The sequence below is a fragment of the Triturus cristatus genome, chromosome 12 (assembly GCF_964204655.1).
Source record: "Triturus cristatus chromosome 12, aTriCri1.1, whole genome shotgun sequence".
NCBI classification, from domain to species: Eukaryota; Metazoa; Chordata; class Amphibia; order Caudata; family Salamandridae; genus Triturus; species Triturus cristatus.
The window spans coordinates 656,510,258-656,522,322 of NC_140595.1; the positions used below are offsets into that span (position 1 = coordinate 656,510,258).

Below are 12,065 nucleotides of genomic sequence, written 5' to 3' on the forward strand. Positions count from 1 at the left end.
TCCTTTAAGACCAAAAATAAAGTTATACACTACAGTCTAGCATATTGCTGCTTCTTTTAGAAAGAAAACTACAAAAGATAAAACCTTCCCATTAAGTAAAAATAAATAATGTTTTTGTAAATATTGGTTTGTGATTTAAATAAAGTATTTCATAATGTATGCATTTGTTTGATCTACACGTCTCTGTATTTTTGTGTATCGTTTTGAGGTTCAAATCATAGAAATTGCTTAGAATGGTATCTCTGGCTTCCAGTAGTCCTTCCAGTAGTCCTTTAGTGGGGATCAACAGAAGTCCAAAGGATCAGAGCACTGCTCTGTTGTATGAAAAGGGGGGGCTCACACTACACAGCGTTCAGAGGTTGCATACCACAAGATTCAATGCCTTTCCCGTGAGCTTTTCCTATAGATTCCCATCCAACAACTAGATGAAGGGGTGAGGGCATTCCTATTAGCCACAGGTGAAAGAAATCTAAATTTGCGAAGTTGACAAGGTGTGTTCTCATAGAAAAATTGCAAAGCTTGACACTTCACAAAGCAACACTTGATGGTTAATTCTTGCCCAGAAATATTGGTGGGAAATGTTTCATTAAACCTTTTCTTCCCCAAATTATTCCCTCTCTGAAAGCAGACTTTTACTGTTTATTTCCCCTAATACAATCACTGGATTTCCAGGCTAGATTTTGGAAAGGATGCAAAGTTTGACATAATATTCAAGAAGTGTGCTGCAGCAAATCTTAGAAACATTGCACGCCAAAATTCCGTGTTCTAAGCTTTGATGCTAAAACTTCACTTTGTGTTTTCTATCACCTTCTTCCAAATTGATTCTTGGTGGAGTAAAGTTAACACAATGTCACAGACTGCATCCCCACCCTTGGAACCCTGACCGGATGCCACTCTTCCATTCTCCCTCAATGAAGATTGCATCATGCAATGATTACTTCTGCTATGATAGTGACAGATGTCAAAGGAAAAGCATTGGGTGAAAGTGCTATTCTGAGGTACAGTTAGCTAAAGCGGTCACATGATATTCTAACAAGTTTTCTGGTCTAAGTGTTTTCTCAAATTATCCTCATAAGCAGCTCCCTAGCCACACACACTATCTTGATCCGCCGACACAGTTTGGAGTAAAATGAATAAGGAGAGGCCTTTTCACTTTAGGAAACAATATTGTGAGTGACTGTGTGTGTTTGTTTGTGTGCCCTCACAGTGCCTGGTGACCACAACATGGGACAGGCGTTCCATGGAATTTTGTGTTCCGCTGTGTCTAGGTGATTCTACTGTCCAGTCAGTTTGAACCTGGGGCCATATTATGTATTAGGGTGCACTTTCTCTGTTTGTACCTGGTGCACCTTAAAACAGGTGTGCCAAGCAGCAACAGAGAAAGTGGGCCCTATTACATAGAATGTGCTGCCCCCAGAGCAGCTCCGAACTCGTGCTGCTCCGAGGGCAGAGCACTCAATTGAAAAACGGAGCGGCTTTATAGCAGCAGCTCCATGTTTTATGTGCAGGCGGCAACCCGCCTGCTTTTTAGGTCTCGCCTGACCCAGCGCATGCACTGGTCTGGCGAGACTTATTGAGGGCTCCAAAAAGTGCTACCAGGCCAGCCTAGAGCTACAGTGCATGAGCGCGGGCGCGCGCGCCGCGCTTTACCGCAATTACTTTCACTTTTGCGGCCGCATGCTTTGATGTTTGCTCTTGATCGCGATCACCTTCACGGCCGTACGGCCGCTTTGCATAGCCAATAGGTCTCGCTTTTGGGACCTTATAAGTATTTAGTTATGTAACTGCTGCATGTCTAAACACTTATAAGGTCCCAAAGGCGAGACCTATTGGCTATGCCAATGCTTGTTGAATGGGAATAGAGATCCCCTTGCATAGGACCCCCTTTCTCCCCTGCAGAGGGCTGCTATCAGGGGGCGCACCAAGAGTGCACCATCTTTTAGGTGGCGCACTGTCAGTGTGCATCCTGACAGCTTCATTGCCTTTGCGCCTGAAATATGGTGCAGACTCAAGAGGAAAATAAATTGGCCTCAGTTGCATGAGGCACACACCCATGCAAATAAGGGAAGTGCGCTGCAGATAGAGCTGGCAGTTTATGTGCGCCAGCGGTATTGCAGAAGGGGCCACGCACGCGTCTGTGGCCTCTTCTGTAACACCAAAGTGCCCAAGGGGCGCGCAAAGTGGGCGCAAACACCTGTTGCACCCCCAGGGCACTTTCATAATATTGCCCAAAATTGTGATCAGGGTGGTAGAGGTTCTGAGGCTCTGGAACCACACTGGGTCTTTCGTCATCCGTCAAAGGCTCTGTCTGGGACATGGGATTCAGGGGTGGACTGGGGAGCAGTCCCTCAAATCACAGGACGGAGGGCTATCATGCTTGAGGCAGCCTCAGGACAGTGCTGTAGAGAGAATGGCTGTCCATATGAAGGCACAAAGACCTCAACATATAAATGAGTTTATAAAACGTTTTCAAGTATAATCATCTTTTCTTTCTCTCTTTACTTTTCCCTATACTTTAGCATAGGAAAATCTCTGCCACCGGTAAAGAGATCTCCATATGGTAAAGTTTACGCAAAATGTAAATAGTTTATGAAAAACAGAAAATCATTGTAAAAAGTTGTTTATTTTAAATAATAATGTAAATTAAATAGATTTATTTTCAATGTAGTAAAAAATTAATTGCTACAGTGCTATTAACTTAATTTTAAACTAAATAATTACTTTAAATATATTAAACAATAAGTTTTTAAAGATTACATAAAATGTCCACTAAAGTTTAACTTTTTGTATTTTATTTATGTGTTAAAAATTACAAACATTTATATATAGAACTGAAATTACTTACATTTTTTTCTAAACTATTTAGTTCTATTTATCTTTAAAGTAAAAATGCTATTGAAATAGGTTATTAAATAATATTTATTTATAAAATGTATATATATATGTTTTAAACATTCAACTTATATACATTTCTAAAACATCAAAATAAATCATTTTAATTAACATTCTGTTTTATTTTAAGTCTCTACCACCCCACCATTATTTTGTAAGGGGGGGGGGGGGTGTTCAGAGGTTGGCCATGTGAGATGCTGGAATTACTACTGCTCATTTATGCTAGACCAATTTACACTCTTAACTATGGCTCCACCCCAGGTTTCAGAGGGTGGAGATGTGCAAGTCTACACTTTTGAGTAACTTTACACTAGTAAAGTTACTCAGACGTTTAAGAGTAAATTTGCACATGTAAATCACTCAAGTGTAATTTACAATTGGTAATAATCCCATGTGTGTTGAAATTGTATTTGAAGGGTCTTATACACTCATGTTGTCTCTTCATACTGCACTGTCACACTACTTATTTTTGAGGTAGGAGTAGGCGTTCTATGCTTCATCAGTGTGTGTTTTCTTCTTCCTTACCCTTGGATAAAATACACCAAAGATGCATCTCCTGTAGTATGCCATGTAATGCCAAACTTCGAAATGTATTAAAATTACCAGAAGTACTTCCTGGCGAAAGAAACTAAAAACCTCCCAACAGCATATTCACATTTTAACAAAAAAATGCAAAGTTTAATTCTGAACATTTATGTCCGCCCATAGACTGCTTCTTACCCAATATTGTGCAGTACCTAGGGGCTCTTGGTAGGATTTGTGTACCTTTGTATATTCTCAAAGTAATCAGAAATAAAACGCGCAGTGCTACACAAAACTTCCAAAATAAGACAATAAATAACTCTCACCTGCGACTTTTAAATATTTTTTTTATATTTCCATGCAAATTCAATCCACAGCGCCAAATCTTCCCTGGTTTTTCTTAGACACTCATACACTTTGGAAATTTTAAAGGTTTTTACCCCCATTTACTTTTTTAGTTTCTACCCCAGAATATTTACAGCATGTCTTGGGGGGACGAAGACAGCAGTCAAAAGATGATTCTGAGCTTTCTTAGAATAGCATTGGAAATCTCCATGCTGGCGCAAACCGGAGTTGAACTAAATCAGGATCAATACTTCTGTGCTAATGCCCCACCCCGGATGTTTTTAGTCAGCAAGAGATACTAAACCAGGCGCAAATTGTGTGGGCGACCATGTCACATTTCGAGCTTACCATGAGGGAGCAAGAAGGCGCGGTCTTACTCGGTTATCCCCCCTTCCAACGTGTATGATATAGAATGGTGTAATAATAGAGAACTCCATGAATACCATAACCAGCAGAATCTCTATTTAACAGATGTGCTGTTACCGCCCCGTTGCACAGGAATCGTAATGAGCCCCTTCACCCACACTCACTGCTTGTGAATAGTGCACTAATGCATTAAAGAATGGCCTGGCTAGAAATGTGCAAAACTAAGAAACTTTGCTCCCCCAAATTTAAAGTTGAGCAAAAAGGCTGGCAATATTGCATTTTTTTTTTTACTGCCGCAAACTTTGGCTTGCTGATGGAAATTGGGTAGATTATTTTATCGGGAAATGACAATGAGTTCAAAGTACCTTACACAATATTTTAATTCGCCATTCCATCTGACTAGACTTCTCAACACCATCTATAGCTTTTTCATTCAAACACAGCAAACTTTTGGAAACGTTTGCAATACAGCTCTTACTTAAGAGTCCTAAAATATGTTTGCCATTTATTTTTTTTTTAAGTTGGGACTGTTTACTCAACTACATATGTGAATCGTTTGAGGTCATTTTTCATTTATTAAAAAAAAAAAATCTGTCTGGCTGCACTTTCAATAGGTTTGCCAAAGTTTCTGCCCAAACTTAATGTTTCCTACCGGTATAATGCCAAGTATGAACTCTTCAAAATGCAACTTCGTAAAACTGGAGCATTTTCAACTAACATTTCGTTTGTTTGCAAACATTTTTACATATCTGGTTGACTGCTTCCAATTTTAAAACGATAGGGCAAGAGGGATAGATGGAAGGTGAGCAGGTACTTACAGGTTTTGACTGGATGAGTCCGAGGCCGCTATACAGAGGTAGGTCATTCCCTGGAAGAAAAAAACCAGACCTGGTTACCACTTCCAGGTCAGAGACAACAAAGGCTGCTTCTTCTGTGTCATTCTGCTGTGGAGTTAGACTGTGAGGAGTGGAAAGGGCAGAAGGACTAAGCTGAAGAAACACAATATGTTTACCCACTCTGGTGTAGAGTCAAACATGTGCAGAAAGGAAGTATTTGAAAATATGTGCAGAAGACAAAGGTAATACCTTAATGAAATCTAGGATGAACCCTAAAGGCGTAGTAGCCGTATAACAAGCAAAAAATAGCTCACTGGGTTAATGCATATGCAAAAATCTGTAAGCACCATGCAAACCATAAGTAGAGTCCTGGCGAGGGCAAGTCAGGCTTTCATCCTTGTAAGGCTCATATACATGATCCAGCGAGTTGTGTAAAACCTGGTATTTAAAGATCTACGACGTTTAAAAACGATTCATTATTGGCCATTCAAAAAAGGAGTTAATCACTACTCATAGTTAAGACAAGTCACTTTAAATGGTAGATTTCAAAGAAGCAGATTTCTACCCTTGTTTTTAAAGGCAAGTACATCTAGTGGGAATTCTAGCAAACACCATGAGAGCACCTTGGCCAACATTAAGTGGATTTTAATTAGGATTTAATTGATACACACAGCGAACATCAGGCTGTCTCAAGTACAAGAGTGCAGAGCATTTACTCACATCTATCAGCTGATTCCCTGCCCTGAGAACCACGCCCCGCCCATAATCCAAAATGCTTTGTTATAAAAGCCCGAGGAATGACATTACGGTGGCCGACAAGACGTAGAGCTAGTGTGAGGCTTTGCTGATTGAAGTGCACAGAGGAATGGCCTCGCAGAGTTCTACAAGAAGACAGTTGTACACAGAAATCTAGAATTTTCTAGAGCACCAGAACAGTGTTTGCAAAAGACAGTGGAGCTACTATAGAGTTCAGCACACACCAAGCAATTGTACAACAAGCAAGGGGATACACAATGGGAGAGACTATGAACAGGCCACTTTTGAGTTTTAGAAGTCTTACCCTTAGCTACTACAAGATTACCAGCAACTAATTTTTTGCCTGGTTTAAGTTTCACCGGCTCAACACTTGTACTGCGCTTGTGAAATCTCTTGTAATTAAAAAAAAAAAACTCAAAGGGGTCTTACAGCCCGCCCTTACTTTCCATTTGTTCATCTGCTTGCCACTTTGTTTTCCTTTGCTTTCTGTTGGTTGTAGCATGATGTTCCCTGTTGGGTTTGGGTTTCTCTTCACGTGTTTATCTCATTAGTGGCGACTGGACCAAGTACTCTTACATTGAACTGTTCATGCGCATTTTTTCTTTCATGGATCTACTTTTTTCTTTGAGAACAAGTGTTTTTGGCGACCGCATGTGTGTGCGGCTGTGCTCATGATTTGGACCCTTTAGCACATGCAGCTTCTTTCGTGTTTGAAGCTGTGCTTTTGAAGCTTTGTTGTTGCAAATACGCTCACAGATTTCTCAATTTGGATTCTTTAGCACATCCAGCTGACTTGGTGATTGAAGCCAGGGCTGGCTTTATCGCTGGTGGCGCCCGGTGCGACAATCATTTTTGGCGCCCCCACCCCCATGACCTCCTCCTCGGATTCGGTCACTACCTCCCGTGCAAAAGTGCCGATCAGCTCTCCAATCATAAGTTACTGCTAAAGGCAGCGCTCCTCCTTGAGGTCAGCGCCCTCTCCACAGGCCAGCGCCCAGTGCGGCCGCAGCAGTTGCACTGCCCTAAAGCCGGCCCAGATTATTATTGAGTCTTATATAGCGCGTGGTTACCCTTAGGCATCCCAGCGCTCTGCCAGAGTAACAAAACACACTATCAGCACGACTAAGCGGGGACCAAGTGAGTCTTTAGGAGTTTGCGGAATCGCAAAGTACACGTTTCAGCACGAATAGCAAACGGAAGCGAGTTCCATAGTGCTGCCACGTTGACAGAAAATCTTCTTACACCAATTTTGGCTTTTTTTACTTTCGCCTTTTGAAGAAGATGTTGGTGGTCTGAACGGAGAGCACGAGAGGCCTTGTAGGGTTGAACCAGATTCCGCAAAATCGGAGGCCCTTTTCCCTGGAGAAGTTTATGGGCCATACAAAGTGCCTTGAACTTCACCCTCTCTTTAACTGGGAGCCAGTGAAGCGCCTTCAGCGCCGGTCGAGCTGACTGCCACCTAGGAAGGTCCATCAGAAGCCTGGCGGCAGCATTTTGCACTTGTTGCAATTTCTTAAGAGTTGACTCAGGGGCCCCCAGAAACAACGCATTACTATAATCCAGGCGGGAGATAATAAGGCCCTGAATAAGTAACCTCCTGGAGGCCATCGGGAAGAGGGGTAAGATCTTCCGGGCTGACCAGAGCAGGCCAAAGCACACGCCGGCGGTCTTCTTTGCGTGTGTCTTGAAGGATAAATCCTGCTCAAGCCACACCCCCAAACTCTTGATCTCCTGTTTTGGGGTAGGAGGCATTCCCAGACAGCTGGGCCAGCTACCAAGAGGGAGAGAAGGGGAAGAATTCCCCAGCATCATTAGTTCGGTTTTAGAACCATTAAGTTTGAGTGCTGAATTACACATCCAGGTAAAAATCCTGGTTAAACATGTATGCAGCACATCGGGGTGATTCACCGGCTGGGGAAGGCCAACCACCAGCTGGGTGTCATCAGCAGAACTGATGATCCTAATGCCCAGTGGGAGTACTACACTCTCCAGTGGGGCCATATAGATATTAAATAGTATGGGGCTCAATGATGAGCCCTGTGGCACACCACACTGGAGGGGAGTCGAGGTTGATTTCTCGAGTCCTTCCCAAACCTCAAATGTCCGATCCTTCGAAAAGGACGTGAGCCATTTCAGGGCCAGTCCGGAAATCCCTGCTCCCGACAGTCTCTGGAGTAACACCTGATGGTCTACGGTGTCAAACGCCGCACTAAGGTCCAGGAGGATCACTGCCACCGATCCCTCTGCGTCCAAAGTGCTCCTGGCACTCTCCACAACTGCCAGTAGGGCAGTATCCGTCCCCTGACCCGGGCGGAATCCCGTCTGGGAGTCACCTAGGAGGGAGTTGGATTCCAAGAAGCCCGAAAGGCGCCTATTCACCAATTTCTCTGCCATCTTGCTAAGGCCCGGGAGCAAGGAGATGGGCCTGAAATTAGCAAGGTCGGCAGGGTCCAAGCTGGGCTTCTTCAGGAGGGCCTTGACTACCGCTGATTGAAGCTATGGATTTGAAAGTTTGTTGTCGCAAACAAATTTCGCGATTTAACTTTATTATTTTTGCCATGCAGGAATTCACAATATTAAATCCAGTGTGTTTCGTAAACTGTTAAAAATATTTATGGAAATAGCTAGCATTATTTGAGAAAAACACCTCCTCGTTTATTAAATGCTTGTAATTGATCTTGTGTTCTTTCTCTGACTTTTTATATGTATTTTTAAAAAACACATACCTTTTCAGCACACACCAAGCAATTGTACATCAAGCAAGGGGCTAAGCAATAGGAGAGACTATGAACAGGCTACTTCCGTGATCTAGAACTCTTACCCATAGCTAATGCAAGATTGCCAATGACTCGTTTGTTGTTTTGTCAAGGTTTTGCTAGCACTGTGCTTTTGAAATCTCTTGTAATTAAAAAAAACAATCTTCAAAGGGGCTTACACCCCGGCCTTACTTTCCATTGGTTAGTCTACTTGCCACTCTGTTTTTCTTTGCTTTCTGTTGGTTGTAGCATGTCATTTCCTGTTGGGTTCTGCTTTCTCTTCATGCATTTATCTCATCAGTGGAGAATTTCACAATTAAACAAACTTTTGACATATTTTAGACATGCACTGCATAGGATTACAGTATACGCCTTTATTATTTTTTGCTATCATGGAATTCATTCATTTAGCCATGTGGTAGGGTTTTAACGAACTATTAAAAATACCACGCATGCATTATGTGTGTTAATCCACTAAACCCCCCCCGGCTGTTGTTTTTAACAAACCCCCACCCCTACTGCTTTTAACCCACCAAGCCCTCCTCCTTGCTCTCTGTTGTTCAATTCAATTAACTTTATTCGGTCATAATAAAATAGACCACAAAAGGGCTGCGCAATACCATGCAACAGGATATCATAAAATAGTACAGATAAATCTAAAAAAAGTAGTATTTTATGTGTATGCTGCGTGTATTTTTATCTGTCACCAAATAAAGTACATAAAAAAGCATTCATTTGAAAGCCCTACTAGCAAGTTTTTAAAACGTGTAGGCAAGTCAGAATATAATAGTCAAGATATTTTTCACTTCACAAAGTAGAAGTGTGATCTAGCACGGTAGCAATTCGGTCTTTAAAATGAGTTTGTTATTGACAGTACATCACAGCAGAATATATGTTCGTTACTACGCATTCCGTTGCAACGCATGCCTTTACCACGAATGTTTTTTCCTCGCATTGTCCTTACCTCGATTTCGCCTTTACCCCGCTTTTTCTTTTTTTGGGGGGGGGGGGGGGGGGGGGGAAGACCCCCCCCCCCCCCCAAGCCTCCTTTCTTCTTTTTTTTCCCTTTTTCTTAGGTCTTCTCCGACACTAAAGAAAGACTGACGCTTTTTTTTCCGACCAGGAAGACGTTTTTCCGTGAAGACGTTGCTTGCGTGGTGAAGACGTCGTTGAAGCAATACGCGTTGTGAAGACGTTTACGAGGTAAGTGTACCGTTGTAAACGTAACGCGTAGAAAATGCTTTGTGGTAAAGGCTGTTTCCCATCACAGCACTGTCAGGATATTTGGTCTGTCAATGATGCCATTTAACATGTCATGCCATGGTTGTTCCAGTGAATATATTTAAAAATATATAGTTCGTTAGAAACCTCAAAATATATACACCTATAAAATTGATTAAATACTCCAGACCAAATAGTTGTGTTCTACAAAAAATGGATTAAAACATTGATATAAAGAAGATTTCAACAAAGGGCAGTGTGTGGAGTGTTGTCTATGCTGCTATGATTTTTTTTTTTTTAGTTATGTTATGATTAGATAGGATCGGGGTGTTTAATTAGTTTAGACACTGTATGTTATAATAAGTTATATTAATGTGTCTAAAGAGCTCTTGATCACCATAAGCGGCTCCTTGGGGCTTAAACAAACCTACAGCTGCTAACGATCTGTATTGGTAAAGAAAGAAGAAACATGCCTTAAAACCTCTCCTAAAGAACAAAAGCTTGAGTATTTCATGTGCTCCTTCAGAAGCAAATTCTAAAATTTGGCATCCAAAAAGGAGAAGGAAGTGCCACCTAACCCGAACTTCTTTATCATGGGAAAGAGACAGAAGCCAGACTTTTTCCAGAAGAAAACTCACCCCAGATCATAAAAGTGATCTCTCAGCTATTCATTTTGTAGTTAGTTATTTTGTAGTTTTATATAGTGTGACATCGACCTGGTGAGGGATTGCAGTAGGATTCATGGTCAGGGGTCATTGCCTTAAGCGAAGCATGGATTTCACTGGTGAGAAATGTAACTTCCTAAGTTCAGAGGTGATATGCTCTCTGCTGCCGGAGCCATCCTGAATTTACAGGAGAATCCTGCCGATAGCCATGCAGATCCAACCAGAGGTCATTGGAGTAGTCTAGGACATATGTTATTAGCAATGTCAATACAACCCCTCCATACGTCTCCGGAAATATGGGTGGGGGAATCCTTAAATGCATGAGTTGAAGGCGTGTCTTCTTCATTAATCTGACAATTTTGACTTTTGTTTTGACAGTGGACTTGGTGGTATGTTTTATCTCAGGCACTTTGGTGCTCACATATCTTATTCTTATGTTATGGATTACATTATATGCTATATCATTGGATATATAATGTTATAGGATATGTTATTGTTAGAAATTGGGTTTACTTGTTGGTAGAGGTCTGTACCCTGTGCAAGCAGAAACCACATTCCTAGTCAGTGTAAATCCCGACACGCTAAATTATCCTGTGCTCACCCTCTGGTAGCTTGGCAAAGAGCAGGCAGGCTTACCTAAAGCATCAATATGTAAAGTATGTGGGCAACACTTCAAACAGTAACACTGTAAAAACACCACAATAAGACTCATCCTCTGCTGTGATAGCGGAATTAACACATCACCGCTTTTGGGGCAACAGGATCGGCACATCACTTTTGGAACCGCTGCGTCGCCTCCGGAACCGCCACTTTGGAACCAACGCATCGCCGCCAAAGCATGGAGAAGATTGGCACCTCACCTCTACAGCGTGGAGAAACATGCCTTAAAATATCCCCTAAAGAACAAAAACTTGCATGCAGAAAGGATGCATCGCTGAAGCACCAGGGAAATTGCAAAGCAGAATGACAGCCATCCTTAAGCTGAGTTTAAATGCCAAAGAGGTACAAGATCAGAAGCAAAGTACAAGCTTCTTTGAGATACAGAAGAGATACAGCTCAGAAGCAGCAGAGCAAGTTTCCTTGACACACAGAAGACTTGCAGCTCAGCAGCACTGCAAGCTTTTCTTGCAAGAAGAGATCAAGCTTAGAAGCAGCTGTGCGGGTTTCCCTCAGTCGTGGAGGTCATACGGGACATACAGCAGCAGCGCGAGGTGCACTGGTTCCGCATGTGGAGGACGCTGGCACCTGCGCTTGTGGTGACTCTCAAAAGCCGGGTGGTAGGGGTTTAAAATATGTAGGTATTGGATGAGATCATCCTATATTGGGGGGTTCATTAATTTGGAGGGAGGATGTAAGGATTTTTAGTATCACAACAAACAATTTTCTCTGTACAATATATCTCAAGAGATCACTAGCAGTTTCTTGTCAGAAGTGAGTTCATCCAGTCTCATGTTTTCATTAGCGTTCTTGAAACTTTATTGTGTTTAATCATTATGAAAGTAGGACCAGAATGGAAAATAAACAGAACGCAATGAAAGTTTGTAAAACTTTTATGTTCGCTATTTAAAACAAAAATAAAGTGCTTTTAAAATGAAGGGGGAAAAAACAAAGCCCAGGCTGCGAAATAGAATTCAGAAACTTTAATCATAGCATTAATTTGAATTAAAACATTATTTACATTTCGGAAAATCGGGAGAATATAATGT

The 12,065-nt window shown here is 41.8% G+C and overlaps 1 protein-coding gene across 2 annotated transcripts in view; it reads right to left on the reverse strand.

The window, feature by feature from the left end:
• Positions 1-12,065, reverse strand: part of LOC146776484 (dual specificity protein phosphatase 22-A-like) — a 230,473-nt gene that overhangs the window by 127,429 nt on the left and 90,979 nt on the right. For both annotated transcript variants that reach the window (XM_085637606.1, XM_085637605.1), the window contains exon 4: positions 4,944-4,993. In XM_085637606.1, coding sequence (XP_085493732.1) covers positions 4,944-4,993 — 50 coding nt within the window. The remainder of the gene's footprint in view (positions 1-4,943; positions 4,994-12,065) is intronic.